The sequence below is a fragment of the Lissotriton vulgaris genome, chromosome 6 (genome assembly GCF_964263255.1).
Source record: "Lissotriton vulgaris chromosome 6, aLisVul1.2, whole genome shotgun sequence".
In the NCBI taxonomy this organism is placed as follows: Eukaryota; Metazoa; Chordata; class Amphibia; order Caudata; family Salamandridae; genus Lissotriton; species Lissotriton vulgaris.
Window position 1 is genome coordinate 138201659 of NC_141694.1, and position 17697 is coordinate 138219355.

Below are 17697 nucleotides of genomic sequence, written 5' to 3' on the forward strand. Positions count from 1 at the left end.
CGGGCCGCGATGTCACAGCGGCGGGAAGCGGGTAGCGGAGGGGGGTCACACCAGGGGAGCTAACGTACGGAAGAAACAGGGATACAGTGCAAATACAAAAGTAAACAAATCAGAGGCACAGGAGGGGAAAAAACGGAACAACGAGCAGCAGCGAGGGGGCACAGACTCGCCTACAGCTGGAGGGCCGTGCGGCGAGGGGGTGTCCTGAGGTCAGGTCATGGGAACAGTCCAGCCCGAACTGCCAAGCTGTACCTTCCCTGGACCGGAAACAATCTTCCGAGGACCGGTTTCAGGCATTTCAGCCGTCTTCAGCCGGGCTTGCTTGAATCCAGGGCCAAAGTGAGCAAGGGACTCATGTCTGAGCATACCCTGCCAACTTATGGCGAACAAAGTGGTACAAAGGGGGTGGTGATGGACGGAGCATCTGAACCAATCAAATACTCACACCCAGTCAACAGATCTGGGTTTAATCCATCACCGTTCTTTAGCCCACTCTGCCACCCCAGTTCAGACATGGCCATATGCAAATCAGTCCGACCCTGTGCTTAATGGGAACAGTCCAGCCCAAACTCCCAAGCCGTGCCTTCCCTGGAGCGGACACAAGCTTCCGAGGACCGGTTTCTGGCATTTCAGCCGTCTTCATCCCGGCTTGCTTGAATCCAGTGGGAAAGTGAACAAGGGACTCACGTCTGAGCATACCCTGCCAACTTATGGCGAACAAATCGGTACAAAAGGGGGTGGTGATGGACGGAGCATCTGAACCAATCAAACACTCACACCCAGTCAACAGATCTGGGTTTAATCCATCACCGTTCTTTAGCCCACTCTGCCACCCCAGTTCAGACATGACCATATGCAAATCAGTCAGACCCTGTGCCTCATGGGAACAGTCCAGCCCGAACTGCCAAGCCGTGCCTTCCCTGGACCGGAAACAAGCTTCCAAGGACCGGTTTCTGGCATTTCAGCCGTCTTCAGCCCGGCTTGCTTGAATCCAGTGGCAAAGTGAGCAAGGGACTCACGTCTGAGCATACCCTGCCAATTTATGGCGAGCAAAGCGGTACAAAAGGGGGTGGTGATTGACGGAGCATCTGAACCAATCAAACACTCACACCCAGTCAACAGATCTGGATTTAATCCATCACCGTTCTTTAGCCCACTCTGCCACCCCAGTTCAGACATGGCCATATGCAAATCAGTCCGACCCTGTGCTTCATGGGAACAGTCCAGCCCGAACTGCCAAGCTGTGCCTTTCCTGGACCGGAAACAAGCTTCCGAGGACCGATTTCTGGCATTTCAGCAGTCTTCAGCAGGGCTTGCTTGAATCTAGTGGCAAAGTGAGCAAGGGACTCACGTCTGAGCATACCCTGCCAACTTATGGTGAACAAAGCGGTACAAAAGGGGGTGGTGATGGACGGAGCATCTGAACCAATCAAACACTCACACCCAGTCAACAGATCTGGGTTTAATCCATCACCGTTCTTTAGCCCACTCTGCCACCCCAGTTCAGACATGTCCATATGCAAATCAGTCCGACCCTGTGCCTCATGGGAACAGTCCAGCCCGAACTGCCAAGCCGTGCCTTCCGTGGACCGGAAACAAGCTTCCGAGGACCGGTTTCTGGCATTTCAGCCGTCTTCAGCCGGGCTTGCTTGAATCCAGTGGCAAAGTGAACAAGGGACTCACGCCTGAGCATACCCTGCCAACTTATGGCGAACAAAGCGGTACAAAAGGGGGTGGTGATGGACGGAGCATCTGAACAAATCAAACACTCACACCCAGTCAACAGATCTGGGTTTAATCCATCACCGTTCTTTAGCCCACTCTGCCACCCCAGTTCAGTCATGGCCATATCCAAATCAGTCCGACCCTGTGCCTCATGGGAACAGTCCAGCCCAAACTGCCAAGCCGTGCCTTCCCTGGACCGGATACAAGCTTCCGAGGACCAATTTCTGGCATTTCAGCCATCTTCAGCCCGGCTTGCTTGAATCCAGTGGCAAAGTGAGCAGGGGACTCACGTCTGAGCATACCCTGCCAACTTATGGCGAACAAAGCGGTACAAAAGGGGGTGGTGATGGACTGAGTATCTGAACCAATCAAACACTCACACCCAGTCAACAGATCTGGGTTTAATTCATCACCGTTCTTTAGCCCACTCTGCCACCCCAGTTCAGACATGGCCATATGGAAATCAGTCCGACCCTGTGCTTCATGGGAACAGTCCAGCCCGAACTGCCAAGCTGTGCCTTTCCTGGACCGGAAACAAGCTTCCGAGGACCGATTTCTGGCATTTCAGCAGTCTTCAGCAGGGCTTGCTTGAATCTAGTGGCAAAGTGAGCAAGGGACTCACGTCTGAGCATACCCTGCCAACTTATGGTGAACAAAGCGGTACAAAAGGGGGTGGTGATGGACGGAGCATCTGAGTGTTCTTTAGTCCACTCTGCCACCCCAGGTGAGACATGGCCATATGCAAATCAGTCTCACCCTGTGCCTCATGGGAACAGTCCAGCCCGAACTGCCAAGCCCTGCCTTCCCTGGACCGGAAACAAGCTTCCGAGGACCGGTTTCTGGCATTTCAGCCGTCTTCAGCCCGGCTTGCTTGAATCCATTGGCAAAGTGAGCAAGGGACTCACATCTGAGCATACCCTGCCAACTTATGGCAAGCAAGTTGGCAGGGTATGCTCAGACGTGAGTCCCTTGCTCACTTTGCCACTGGATTCAAGCAAGCCAGCTGAATACGGCTGAATGCCAGAAACCGGTTCTCAGAAGCTTGTTTCCGGTCCAGGGAAGGCATGGCTTGGCAGTTCCGGCTGGACTGTTCCCATGAGGCACAGGGTGAGACTGATTTGCATATGGCCATGTCTCACCTGGGGTGGCAGAGTGGACTAAAGAACAGTGATGGATTAAACCCAGATCTGTTGACTGGGTGTGAGTGTTTGATTGGTTCAGATGCTCCGCCATCACCACCCCCTTTTGTACCGCTTTGTTTGCCATAAGTTGGCAGGGTATGCTCAGACGTGAGTCCCTTGCTCATTTTGCCACTGGATTCAAACAAGCCAGCTGAAGACGGCTGAAATGCCAGAAACCGGTCCTCTGAAGCTTGTTTCCGGTCCAGGGAAGGCATGGCTTGGCATTTCGGGTTGGACTGTTCCCATGAGGCACAGGGTCAGACTGATTTGCATATGGCCATATCTGAACTGGGGTGGCAGAGTGGGCTAAAGAATGGTGATGAATTAAACCCAGATCTGTTGACTGGGTGTGAGTGTTTGATTGGTTCAGATGCTCTGTCCATCACCACCCCCTTTTGTACCGCTTTGTTCGCCATAAGTTGGCAGGGTGTGCTCAGACCTGAGTACCTTGCTCACTTTGCCACTGGATTCAAGCAAGCCAGCTGAAGACGGCTGAAATGCCAGAAACCGGTCCTCGGAAGCTTGTTTCCGGTCCAGGGAAGGCATGGCTTGGCTGGACTGTTCCCATGAGGCACAGGGTCAGACTGATTTGCATATGGCCATGTCTGAACTGGGGTGGCAGAGTGGGCTAAAGAACGGTGATGGATTAAACCCAGATCTGTTGACTGGGTGTGTTTGATTGGTTCAGATGCTCCGTCCATCACCACCCCCTTTTGTACCGCTTTGTTCGCCATAAGTTGGCAGGGTATGCTCAGACGTGAGTCCCTTGCTCACTTTGCCCTGGATTCAAGCAAGCCCGGCTGAAGACGGCTGAAATGCCAGAAACCGGTCCTCGGAAGCTTGTTTCCGGTCCAGGGAAGGCACGGCTTGGCAGTTCGGGCTGGACTGTTTCCTTGAGGCACAGGGTCAGACTGATTTGCATATGGCCAAGTCTGAACTGGGGTGGCAGAGTGGGCTAAAGAACGGTGATGGATTAAAACCATATCTGTTGACTGGGTGTGAGTGTTTGATTGGTTCAGATGCTCCGTCCATCACCACCCCCTGTTGTAAGGCAAAATCCAACAGCCAACCAGTCTACTTGGCTTTCATCAACTACAAGCCTGCCTTTGATTGGGTTGACCGGTGGAGGCTTTGGCAGAAATTGGCCCTCCTTAATATCTCATGAATGCCTAATAAGGGACATGGAATCACTGCACAAAGATACATGGGTCCAGGCCGAATAAAAACATGCAAGGTCTCAAGAAAGGCTACGTCCTTTCACCAACATTATTCACAGCCACTGCCCGGTCAGGTAAGAGTGGTGGGATGGGTGGGGGAGGATTTCGACAGGTGACGAAGGAAAGTTTTTTCTTTGTTTTTTTTTCCTCGTGGTTGTCTGTCGAATCCCTTCCCAACCTGGCCCCACCACTCTTACGTGACCGGCCGCTGCTGATTATTCAACCTGTTCTTATCAGATCTGACGCCCACATTAAACTCGGTCAATTCCCATCCACCCAAACTGGGGGCTTTCAGATCTCAAATCTGCTGTATGTGGATGATCTAGTCCTCATTAGTAGAACCAAAGTTGGCTTGTTGCGCCTTCTTGATGCACGCTCAACCTTCTCAACTAGGAATGGCTTGGCAATTAACAAAAAGAAAACTAAGATCCTGGTCTTTCAAGGGACTAGATCACAAAATCCCAGATGATTTCTGGACCAAGAAAAGTTAGGATCAACTAAAAGTTTTAAGTACCTCGGAGTTTACTTCAATGAGAATGGGAGATACAGTGATCAATTGGACGAAATCTAAAAGAAGGGTAATGCATTGACCTTAGGTCTCTCTACACAAAGCTAAAAGGTCCCACACTTACACTAATTCTCCAGATTGCCGAAGTAAAGGTTCTTCCTACCTTAGCTTAAGGAAGTGAGCTCTTATGGGGCAGGATGGCACAATACTGTAGAAAATGCTACTCAAGAACTACAGATCCATTTTTCAGCTTCCTTTCGACTCATCTACAGCCCAGATGAGACTGGAGTTTGCCATTGTTAAGCAGACACTGACACGGAAGGAGCCTTTCACAATGTTTTTTTTCATAAACTTAGGTCAACAAAAGATGATTCACTGGGCCATTAAATTTGGTCTGAACTGGAAACAAAGCAAAGCTCCCCGGCAAGTTCCTACCTGTCGCAGGCCTTGAGCACCCTTGGTCGAATGAGCGCTTGGGACCTGCCCACTAGCCATCAGAAGTTCAAAGAACTGGCAAAAGCAAGCACACAATTGCTCTCACTGCTAGAAGACAAGGCTTGCCTGTCTGGACGCAAACACGGCTGAATGACGCTTCATACCTATACACGGCTGAAACCACAGAGCTACCTAAGCGAACTCTATAATGACTGGACCAAGGTACAGTTCATGAAACACAAAATGGGGATAATACCAACCCAAATGTATTATCCCGTACAGAAAAGAGGAGAGGCTCAGGTGAAATGTTGACTATGCAACCAGGGTCAGGAAGACATTATCCATATACTGTGCTTGTGCCCCACCCTTATGGAGGACCGGCGGAAACTGCTACGAAGAAGGTGGAATGACCGGGGCATAAGGTCCTACAGGGAGGCAGTGTTGGCCTGCTTCGAACCATTGGACATTAGATTAAACTGTGCACTGGTGAAATTCCTTCAGCGATTCATGAAAAAGGTGGAGGCCATGGCTCCAGCAGATGAAGAGAAGGGGTGTGTGGCTAGATAATTAACAGCTCTGGTTTCAGCCCAAATCCCCGTACTTCACTCTTTATGTTTGTACGTAGGCTTTGTAAACCGGGTAAAATATTTAAATGCCAAGCCAATTGCACCTGCACCTCTCATAATAATGCCCCTAGCACCCTACCAACCTGGCACAGTGGTCATTGTTTTTTAGTTTCATCTTCCCCTACCGTTCATCACTTGGGAGACCAACAATACCTCCGCCCTAAATGACTCATTAGGTGCATGTAGGTCCACCAATCTGCTAATGTTTTTAGAGGCCTGGACCCTCGTGCATGGACTTTCTATTGTTAACAGCTAAGGCACCTTAATAACCCTGTGCTCAAATGCAGTTTTAATCTTATTCTAGGCATATTGCACTTTATCCGCTACACTCACACTTTCACGGTTTTATTGATTACAAAAATTGTTTTCATGCAAATCTGTATTGCATTGGGGAAGAGGGAGTAAGCCTAGAAAATTGGCTACACTCTATTACTGCGCCTCAAGTATATACATTCCTGCTAGTCAAGCCATTTATAGGCTTGGGGTTGACTCACCTCAATCTACAGGGTAGGAAGTGAGTCTCTTTTAAATCTTTCCACAAAACGTTCCTCCAGATGTTTTTTAAAGGACAATGGTGATAGCACTATGTGTCCGTTTTATGTATTTCTTTTAATATATTTTTTATGTATTTACTGTGCTCTGTATTGCAACGGTTTTAATAATCAAGCAATAAACGTTAATTACTCACATTTAAAAATCTATGACATTTCCACTTCCAGTTGCTTTTTATTTTTTTATTTTGCAGAAGTGAGATTCATAAAGAGAAATGTGCCATACATTCATGAACCAGTGACCTCCACAGAAGACAGCTCCCAGGCATCGAATGCTGTCTTCATCTACTCCTCCCTGCTGGCAGATCCTACCGATTTAGGAGGTATGGTACTGCTCTTTCGGTAAAACTTCTTCTGACAGATTTATCTCAGTCATCCTATTAATTCTGCAAGCTGTGGGTTAAAGAGATGAAGCCCTGCTTCCTGAGTAGGAACAGAACCACCAGAGAGCAGGGTAGTTTCCAGAAGCGCATGCTTCTCTTGCTGCTGGAGTGACTGACATCGCTGTGCTCTTCATGTATGCTTGCTGATGACGAGTTATTAAAACAGGTCACACCGCACCTAGGTCACTTATTAAATCATGGCATCTATGTCTCATAATGCTACCTGGGAAAAAAATCTGTTTTTTTCTGGGTCCCACAGATTAGAGTGTTATGTTCTGTGATATCAGATGTTGTGTGGTCTACAGTTGCATTGCACAAACCAAATGCAATGTCGCCCTGGCACTCCACAGTAGCCCCATATGGGGCTCGATCATTATTCAACATTGACAAGCAATTTTTCTTAAGTAATAAGGTAACGCTCCATGCACAATTTTTGTGATTTCGATCGTACATGCCCGTGGGATTCATGCATTCTCAAAACGCAGTTATTACCCATTACACATGAAGGGATTTTTAATTGTGCAGATGTCTCGCCATGCATTGACCTGCGTAGAACAATAACGTGAGAAATCAGTGAAACGTTGAACTTTGGTTTAGAGAGATTGTAATCAACAACACGAACATGCAGGGTAAGCTAATCTGGAATACTTGATTTGCCGTTTTTGCTAGTGAGATGGTACTATGTGACCGTGTTTAACAAGATGGAATTTGAGATTTTGGTTTATTAGCAATAAGGAACGTGTCGAATGAATAGGCAAGAGACACTTTCAGTGACTTTTTTTCATTGTTTGTTTATTTTATGTAGATTTTGAATATTATATGCAATATAATAACTATTAACGCATGAAAGGTATGGAAACCAGATCAGCCAATTGGAGGCATTTTTGCAATGACTTATTGGTGAGTAACCAATAGTGATTATGCTGATTTGTAATACATGCACAGAATGGATCACATAATTACATTGATTTTTTTGCTCCATGGCGTTAAATTAACCTGATGAAGGACTCTTCAATCTGAAATGCATTAAGGATGAGGACCTAGAAACTAAACCTTCAAGAAAAGAAAGGAAGGCATAGTTTGAAGATTAAACATTCAATAAATGTGATTTTGGCATGATTACAAGAGTTGGAGATTTCACTTCATAAAATACTGTTCCACGCAAAAGAATGATTGAACCCCATATAGGGCAAGAGATGAGGGCCGGGGGGTTGGGGGGGCATTGGTAGATACTATTGAAGACACTCTCTGGATCAGTGAGTGACACCCAATGAGCACCCAACCAGAATATTTTTTAGGGATTTGGAATTATAACAGGGGAATGCGTAGATCAAGTCTTGTAAACTTAGTATTAACTGTGGGATTACTTAAAATCTTTAAAGTATAAAACACATAAACAGCGCCCCCCTCCCAACTACCCTTCCCCCAGGAAAAGACGTGTACGTATTAGATGGTGCGCGGTGTAATATTCAGATATGTCATCATTATGCTAAAGAGCGGCTCTACACCTCGAGAAAGCATATCTCTTTCTGCAGTCACTGAATAGTTATAAATGTGCTTCGTGCAGAAAGAGCAGTCTGCTGTTAACACGCAAGGACACCCGCAGCATGAGTGCAGGGTCACTGCTCAATGAGAACGAGGTAGTGAGGGATGGGGCGTGGGAGTGTATAATTGAGTGACTGAGTAGGTTCGTGGTTGAGCCAGTGGTTGTGGGTAGGCGGGAAGGAGGCGTGCGAGAGTGTGAGTGAGTAAGAGTTAGTGACTGGGGGAACAGATGGCATACATGCCAATAGACCCGATTCCGGCGGGAGACTATCGATTTTTCAAGCCAAAAATGGCTTTATTTCATCTGTCTCCCGCCTGAAATTGCATTTTCTACAATATAAATAAATGTGGAATTTTCATTCTCCCGATTTTTTATTTTAAATCTACCAAGCCCTGTCCTAAAATGTTGGCATGTATGATATGGGTACGTTTGCAGAGTGGCCTGGGAATGAGAAGAGAGAGAAAGTGAGTTTGGAAAATGAGGGAGTTTGAGCGACCAGGGTGACCCAGGGAGAGGGTAAATAAACTGGGAGACTTGGAGCATTTACGTCACCTCAGTGACTAAGAACAGTGAAGAAAGCTGATACAAGGCTATTTCTTACAGCGTGCTTTCCGAATAGCAGCGCTTCTGCTCCACATACCAGTCATGTGCGCAACTCACACACAGAGTCTTCATCTTGGCGACCAAGGCGGTTAGTGTTTGGGAGCGCACAGGCAGTTGGACTGTCCAAACTGGTTGGAGACAACTATTCAAACATGTTGTAGTGGTCCTAGCGGGGCACCATCCGCTTGGCATTGCAGCTCTAGATTTGATGGAATGTGTGTTTGTTAAACAGCCGAGGTTGCTACCTCTATACATTAAAATTCGAAACATCAAAAGCGAGCATAAAAATACAATGCGACCAGCATTTAACAACAATGAGCTGGTAGTATCGAAGAGTTTTTCGCTTTTCTTGACAATGCGAATTTTTGAAGCGTGGTTGTAAAGTTTAAAAGTACAAACACGTGTATGTAAACGTGAATGTTTATCTTATTTTTAAACATTCCGAGATCCCACTCCTCCTGGTCCAACCCCGCTCTTCCGACCTCAATAAATGTGTATTAACTAAATCTGCGCTAATGCCCTGGGCTGCCCGTATTTCAGCTCTCCCAGTCCGCTGTAATTCCCTGTCTGATAGCCTGAAAGGCCCGCGCCGATTCCAATACACAAACCGCCCAGGGGCTATTACGGGTCCCCGGACTTTTTCCTGTTTGCATGACAAAGACGGAACGGCAAATCCTGCAATTGGGATAGATAATCACCCCCGTGTCAAATGCTCGCAATCCACATCCTTTCTCTCTCTTTGGAGGGCTCGCTGTCTGTTTGCTCATTCATTTTACTTTACTGGCTCGGGCCTCCAAATCCGTGTTCTCAGTGGGGAAAGAGAAGCCGAATTTCTGTTTGAAAGGACACCATGCGGGGTCTTAAAATAAGTCATGTGTATCCCCCATGCCCCCCTCCTCCGACAGACAGAAACGTAGATTTTAGCCTTTGAAACATACAGGGAGGCAAACAAGGCAGGTAAACAAAGCAGGGAAGTGAGCCTTCGGCGTCCACCGCCGTCTGGAGGGTCAAAGGGAGGGCTGGTGTGTGTGTGTGTCTGGGGCACGACACCGGAGCCTGTGAGGAGCACATGTGCACCTCTGTGAAGGAGACACAAAAGGCAATCAGCATACGAAAGAGCGTCTCACGGAGGCCAGTCTGTGCTGATCCAGTAACAGGGACATTGTAACAGGGAAATCTGGATGGACATTTCCGTGCACACTCGCCCCGTGTAGCTGTAGCCATAATATAAGAATTTCACCAAGTTAGATTTTATATTTACAGTAGTATCTGCTAAGTAACCCACAGATTCTAATGAAGGCATCTGCAGATATAAAAACCAATATCTATACTAATACTTCGTACGTACATATATTGCTTGTTTACGTTACCGTGTGCTTTCCCACAGCAGTCGTTAACAGGTTTTAATCCTCAGACCCAGGTGCCTGTAAAGACCTCGCACCTCGTTAGGTCGCACATCTACTTGTATTCCTTACGTACATCATTGGTGGTATGTAGTTTAATTCCCATTGTGTTGTTGGGCACTACTCACTCTACAAACCATCGACTCGCGTCTTATTAACAAATGTGAGACCAGTCACATAAATATATGTTTTTGTGTCTGGACTCCTGTTGTGAGCTTTTCCAAGCTGTTATATATTGTAATGCAGCTTCACCCTGTATGCACGTCACAAGAATTAATTATTTGCTCTATGTACTGTCAACGTCTGACGTCACAGCGAAATGGAATAAATGACGACTTTGAATCGGGTGGGGGGTAACAAGTAAACACATGAAACTTCTAAAACTGTTAACAGTTCCTGCATCTGTTACGGGGAATAGCGGGATCGAACACATTACAGAAAGTCGACTTCTTCATAACAAGTATAATATAGGAACACCTGGCCACTATCACGATGTCCGGGAAACACGACTTCTCTATTAAAAAAAAGTATAACGCACATAAAATACAAATGGGCATATACACGGTGCTCGAAGCCTGTTGGTGACGGATACAATAAAACTAAGGCACTTACGACAAGCGTCACGCAACGACGGGTTTTGTAAAGGAGGCACCGTAAAGCCTACGCAGCAGCGCGCGCAGCGCTTCCGGCGCAATATTCGGCACGTGGCCTTGACAACAAGGCCATGTTTACGCGGATCCCACGTCACGTGGCCTGGGAGGACCGGCTGGACGTATAGGCGACGGCCTTGTCATTGTAGGTGCGTTACCTTTCTCCTCAAGTCCGAAATACCACCCAGACCCTGGCATACAAACTTCCCTTGGCCAAATGCCATGCGTGAAACTAGTGGGGCACTTTCAAACTGTCTACCTGTCACGGTTCGCGTCCTCTTTTAAAATGTGCGAGCTTGTGATAACTACCTGTACGCAAAGAATCTTCAAGTTATTTAGGTGGGTGACACAACTCGAACGTGTTCAGCAGTGTTTTGAAAATGTAGAACATATTGTACTTGTAATTTTATAGCAATAAATTGGAACCTTCTACTGACCCCGACCTGGCAATGTGTCTGATGCAACTTACTCTTCCCAAAGACGAACTGTATACTGTGACAATTGATGTGCAAAGTATGGCAGGGGCACGTTTTCTCTCAACACTGACCTACTTTATTGCCGGGCAACCGCCTGCAGTGACCCCCACACCCACAAATAATTTTTTTTTAGGTTGTCAGCCATTAACACCCGCGGATCAAGGTGCCCTGCAGAGGGACATAGGACAAAGTAAAGCTTAGTTGTAGGTAAGCTGCACGCATGTTGTGGGGTGGGTCAACGTCTGTCGTAAAACCGAGGCACAAATGCAAAATCTAGCTAATCTCTTTCCACAAATACACAGCCTGTACTTACACAACGCCTGTGCCCACTCTCTTCTCTGTACTTGCGGTGACTTTGGAGCAGCTGCATAATCATATATAATATACATACATATATTGAACTGTATTGCAGCATTTCACTGCCAGAAGTTCAACGCTCTTCTGGATTCGCTTGAATATCAAATCGCATTAAAAGCGATTTGTGGAAATATCGACTGTTTTCATGAATTGGACCCAGGCTTGTAAAAACTAAATGTTTTATACTCTGCTTACTAATATGTGTAATGCTTTGGTGCAGTACTGTCTAACCAAAAAGTGAATACAAGAGATGTTTAAAATGCCGGTATGTGCAAGCCTACTCGTGCATTCATTTCGGACATATGGGAGTGGGCTAGTTGATAATTGTGTATAAATTGTGATTTTGTCGCTATACAGATTTCTGCAAACGTGTTGATGTATATATGTCTCTGTGTATATGTTTGCATGTGAATGTGTGATTCTCTGAGCTGTATAGATTTTTTTATGTTTATGCTGCTTACATAGAAGGTATAAACGTAGTGTTTGCTATTTACAGCAGGTCACCTGTTTCCATACATTGTTAGTTGACGTATGCTTGTTTGCATAAATATATTTTAGAATGTCAAACATATCGACGGAAAAAAGAGATGCTCTAATCTTTTTTGTTATGCTCACTGCAGTAAATATAGGCAGCGTAAGGATTGCTTGTTTTGTGTATCTACTGTTCCTTGGGTCAGCACATAGAATTGTGATTTAAAAAAAAAGTTACCTCTCCAGGCGAGTCTGACACGTAAAAAAACATGGCCTTAGTATTTCGTAAACTACTTCTGCACACAAACGCGTCTCGGTACCTTTTGCAGCTCAACGGTATCTCCAAAAAGTCATACAGGTGCACTTGCTTCCAAAACACATCTCAGGGGTGCAAGCAGCCGCGTTGGGGCAGCGAGGTTAAACGTCGCAGTAGACAGACACAGGAAGCGGCCCAGTGTGAGGAAGAAAGTGTTTGGAGTGGGCATTTATAAAGCATAGGTGTGCAAAGCGATGGCCCTGAATGTGTAAGTGAAGTAGGCAGCCCCTTCAGAGGACGCTCCCCGCAGCTCGGGGGTGGGAGGTGTGAGGCGGCCTTTTCATGTCCCCGCGGTGTCACATTTCAGACCTCCGCCTCTGATGTGCCAGGCCTCACCCCCTCGCGTGTGATCGTTGTCCTATAAAAGAGGAGGGCCGGAGGGTAGAGCAGACAGCCTGACCCCACCGCGAGTGCCGCACTGCACCCACTGCCTGAGAGCACCATGAGAACCCTGTACCTGACCCTGCTCGGCGCTCTCTGCCTGGCCGCCGCCCGCGGCTTCACCCCCGAGGAGCTCAAGGATGCCCTACTGCACAAGCTAGGACTGCCCGAGGTGCCCCGGCTCCATCCCCAGGACTTGCAGCGCCTTGTCATCCCGGACTACATCAAGAGCAAGTACACGGCCATGCTGCGGCTGCACCAGGAGAGCCAGCGGCGGAGGAGGCGGTCCCTGCCCAGCCTGGCCGGCATCCTGAGGGGCATCCCTGGCAACGCAGGTGAGGAGGCTTTCTGCAGCCAGACAACTCGCTGCACTGTTGGCGAATGATGAGAGCGGATTGTAGCGCTGTTAAGAGGAAGTGTGCATAAGACTGTGATATGTAGCATTGGACCGCATAGTAAACTGAGTGCCCAGCCATTCTTCACTAATGTATTCAAATAATCGTGTCACACTATGGGGTGCATAGACGTGTTAAATGCAACCATCTTTCATTATGCTGTGTTATGGATAATTATAGCCGTATCGCACCGTGGGTTATATAATTATGTTAGCCAATGGGTTGAATGGTCATGTGTGTTTAAGGCGTATTCGTGCTTTGTTCAATTGAATACTTGGTATATTATGCTATGGGGCCAATAAGCACGTCAAACTATGACAACACATTATGGTGAGGGAAATATTAGATCCTGGTCTATGGGGGTGTTAGCGTGGGTAACACTGGGCATGTTAGGCTGTGTGGTATATTTAAACTGGGGTGTAAGACGATGTGTTCCAGGCATGGCCCACTAGCTGTTTCTGGTGCATGGTTTTGTAATGCCTTGGTGTGGGCGCCCTTTGTAAAGGAGCCCTACTAGGGGGTGATGGTCCTGGGAAGGGGGTGGCTGGGTGAGCAGCCAGCCTGCAGAAGGCGGGCTCTGCCAGTGTATTGGGCGTTAGTGGATTGAGCTGCTGTCTGTCTGGCCGCGATGGGGCTCTTTTCACGTTGTTGTGCCCTGGCTATATGATAATGTGCGGGTCTTCCGGGGGGTTTGTCATGCTAATGTGCCAGAGAATGACCCTGACTCCTCTCCCCTGCAGACATCTCCGGGGACGTGCTGTACTCTGACGCCAGCCGCCAGACCCTGGTCTTTGACATGGACGCGCTCATCCCCGAGAACAGCGAGGTGACCATGGCCGAGCTGAGGCTCTTCAAGAAGCCGCCCAACCGCCTGAGCATGCCGGACCGCCGCTACCACCGCATTGTCAACAACGCGCGGGTCAGCGTCTACTGGGTGGAGGCGCAGGACGACGGCAGCAACCGGACCTCCCTCATCGACTCCAGGTGAGCGCCACCTCTGGGTGCGGGCAGGATGGGACTTATGGTGTGCGCTGTTAAATGCATGTTTGGCTGTACCAGAATATACCTCCGTCTCTGCACAGGGTTTAATGCACGCAATTCTGCTCCCTCTCTATATATATAATTGTGTGTGCGCGGGGCCTTTGGTACCCGTGTGTTGTGCTTGAATTTTCTACTGTATCCTTAGCTCAATCCGGCTATGCATGTATTATCTACTCCGTTTAGGCCCTCGCACCCCCCCCCCCCCCCTTCATAATCACTTTACCAGTTACGAAGTTATATGAGAAATACACAGGACATATTAAATTAAAATCGGGAATACTGCAGTTTATATAGTCACACAGGTGAATTGCAAAAAGCCCATTCTAGCTAAAGCTTTGCTCTATTCATCTCGTTGTTCCCATCATCCATTCCTTCACTCATTCAACTTGCACCATTGCTTAAATGGTGGACAACAATGCCAAATGACTGATAACCCTAAAAGCTAGTGATTGGCACACGTCAGACACAAGGGCTAAGGAGTGTATAACTGAAGAGACTGTGTGTGAATGATGCGGTCCTAAATGCGCGTCCATTGGGATCCAGACACGAATTGTGGATGGTGTTGGCATTAATTTAATAGAAAGATTTTGTCAACGGAAGCGGCGTAAAACTGGGTTTGGCAGCAGTCTAGGTTGTGCCTGAGAGGGAGGCAGTTGAGTGTGTGTGAATGATGGCGATCATGATTTGAAAAGACTGCCCACAGCGTGATCTAACGGAGCCCGCCCTTTCCTCCTGTCCCCAGGCTGGTGCCCATCATGGAGTCGGGCTGGAAGAGCTTCGACGTCACGCAGGCCGTGCACTACTGGCTGCAGAACAAGAAGCCCACGTCCATGCACCTGGAGGTGAAGATCGAGGGCGAGCGGCACGGCAGCTACGCCGCAGACATGGCCAAGTTTGTGCGCTTCTCGTCGCAGGAGCTGTCGGACCGGGCCCTGGGTCGGCCGGAGCTGGTGCTGTACACCTTGAACCTGGAGGAGCACGGGTGAGTGTCCCAGCCAGCGCCTTGTATGTTTGTTTGGGGGTAGGGCCTCTGAATTCCCAGCTGATTAATTGCGTTTGAAGCATTTGCATTCAATCCACATTAGTTGACATTTTATAATTGGTATTATTAATCTACAAAATGGTGCAATATTGAGCAAGGGTGGCACGCGGTGCGTAGGGAGCAGAGCGGCGTCCTATCAGCTGGCGTGTAACATCCTGCCTTGTTTTGTTTTTAGGGCTCGCGGGGACTGCGACGAGGCCGCGGCCAGGCGGAACAACGTCTGCTGCCGGCAGGAGCACTTCATCAACTTCCGGGAACTGACGTGGACCCAGTACTGGATCATCGAGCCGGCCGGGTACCAGGCCTTCCGCTGCGTGGGCGGCTGCAAGCAGCTGCGGAGCCCCCTGCGGCACTTCGGCTACGGCGAGCGCACCTGCGCCGTGGTGGAGAGCGCCCCCCTGCCCATGATGTACCTGGTCAAGAAGGGGGACTACACGGAGATCGAGGTGGCCGAGTTCCCCAACATGATAGTGGAGAAATGTGGGTGCACCATGGACAACATTTCCGTCGTGTGAACGTGCGGGCCCAGAGTCCAGACTAGCGCACTGAACTAGCCCTGGAGGGGGCAGAGGACAGCATTTGACTCGGACAGTACTTGAGCATGTCCTGAACGCAGCCGCCCCTCCGTGGGAGTAGATAGCAGCAGTAGGCGGTGAGAAGGGGCTGTGCCCTACGACTTCCACGCAAGCAGGAAGCTCGACGTGGGACTGGCTGGGCCTGTGTCTCAAAACAGCGATCACCGCTAGGCTGGAGTACCTTAGGATGTAATCACTAGCACAACCACATACTTTTAGAAGCACTTACATGTAAATACCTTAACTTAAAAGTGTACTTTTGTTTTTTCCTCTTTTTGGTCCATCCCTTCCATCCTTTTTGAGCGCTTGGACAAAGCAGACTTTTCCCAAGAACTTGGGTTTCATAGATTTATTTTTTTTAGCCACAGATGACATCAATTTCAATCTATTTTTGTGTTCCAGAAATGTATATTTTAACACGTAGAAAATAAATAAACTATGTAATTGAATTAAAGGACTGTTGTTTTTCTTCAGCTCATCGGGGGTGTTCCAGTAACACAGAATTTATCAGTACGTGTAAATACCACACTTGATTTTCAGGCGCAAACCAGTCCGAAGTGCTTATTATGCATAAAAAACAGACCTTTTAAACTTCAAGTTTTAAACATATGGTAATTTCAAGTCAGTTCTGACAGCGAAGAGAGTTTTATTGGCGATACAAATACAGTCTTGTTTGTGTGCTCCTTTTGAGACAGTCATTAGCACCACATTAGAGGCCATCGAGTAGTAAGGGAGGGTTATGGAATTAGGACGGCCCGGCTCCCTGGTCACACCTCATTCATCTCCATCATCAGCATTAGCGGATAGTAAACATAGCAAACGGCCCACACTTGTGCAGCTGGCAGAACAATGCACAGGTAGGCAGGTCCGGGGCAGGCCAGGTCATGTTGAAGGAGGCTTCATTCAAATGGTTCTTTGCCTCGAAGGAGGGGGTTAGCTTGACCTTTTTTTTGTGATGTGGAGATGTTATAGGTCCAGGCCTCACACATAGTAATTCGAAAAGTTCTACAGATATAAAAGGGTTGGTTCATATCCTTATTTACCAGTCCATGGTGTCCGCTCTGCACAAGTGGAGTTGCATCAGGAAGAAAATATCTTATAACAAAACTTCAAGGCATTCCTCTGATCAAAGAGGCCAATGAATTGTACGCTTAGAATAGATAAGGCACTCCTGGAAGATACATTTTATCGATCGCTTTCAGTTAAGTCATCATCTCCTATAATCAAAAATGAATTGTTATCATATTGCTATGTCTCTTAGTTGGGAACCGCAGGCTATGGCAGTACACTTGTGAAATGGTTCTTACTGGCTAAGACACTATGCTTAATGAATAAAACTCGCAGGTGGTGAAAGTACACTTTTGAAATAGGTGTTATAGGTTGTGGCAGTTGGTTTGTTCAGGAGGCCCATTGGAGACAGTAAACGTGTGAAATGGGCCTTGCGGATGGTGGCACTACGCCTGTTGAAAGAGATTCATAGGAGGTCAGAGTGCACTTGTGAAAGAAACCGTATAAGCAGTGATAGTGTTTGTGTTTCCTTTGCGAATGAGACCTACAAGTGGTAACAGTACACTCGCGAAATGGGTCTAATAGGTGGTGACACAATGCTTTAGAAATGAGACCCGCAGGTGTTTAAATTACAAATGTAAATTGGGCCTTATTAGTTGTGACACTGTTTTTTTAATTGATACCCTTATGAGTTGGCAGAAGTTCTTAATTACTACCCTTAGGTGTTGACAGATGGTCTGTATAATCAGGAGTGTAAGTGGTCACATTACACTTATAAAATCAGACATGTACGTGGTTGAATGCGCA

The 17697-nt window shown here is 47.6% G+C and overlaps 1 protein-coding gene across 1 annotated transcript; it reads left to right on the plus strand.

Annotated features, from left to right (window-relative positions):
• Positions 1 to 12890: 12890 nt before the first annotated feature.
• LOC147706914 (left-right determination factor 2-like) lies at positions 12891 to 16329 on the plus strand. The gene is made up of 4 exons (XM_086925140.1): positions 12891 to 13164; positions 13965 to 14208; positions 15008 to 15247; positions 15483 to 16329. Exons 1-4 carry the CDS (start codon positions 12891 to 12893, stop codon positions 15820 to 15822), a joined length of 1098 nt encoding a protein of 365 aa, XP_086781266.1. The 3' UTR covers positions 15823 to 16329.
• Positions 16330 to 17697: the final 1368 nt, after the last annotated feature.

Coding starts and splice junctions, on each gene's coding strand:
- LOC147706914 (XM_086925140.1), top strand. CDS start 12,891: ATGAGAACCCTGTACCTGACCCTGCTCGGCGCTCTCTGCCTGGCCGCC. Junction 14,209..15,007: donor ACCTCCCTCATCGACTCCAG/GTGAGCGCCACC, acceptor TCCTGTCCCCAG/GCTGGTGCCCATCATGGAGT. Junction 15,248..15,482: donor TTGAACCTGGAGGAGCACGG/GTGAGTGTCCCA, acceptor TTTTGTTTTTAG/GGCTCGCGGGGACTGCGACG.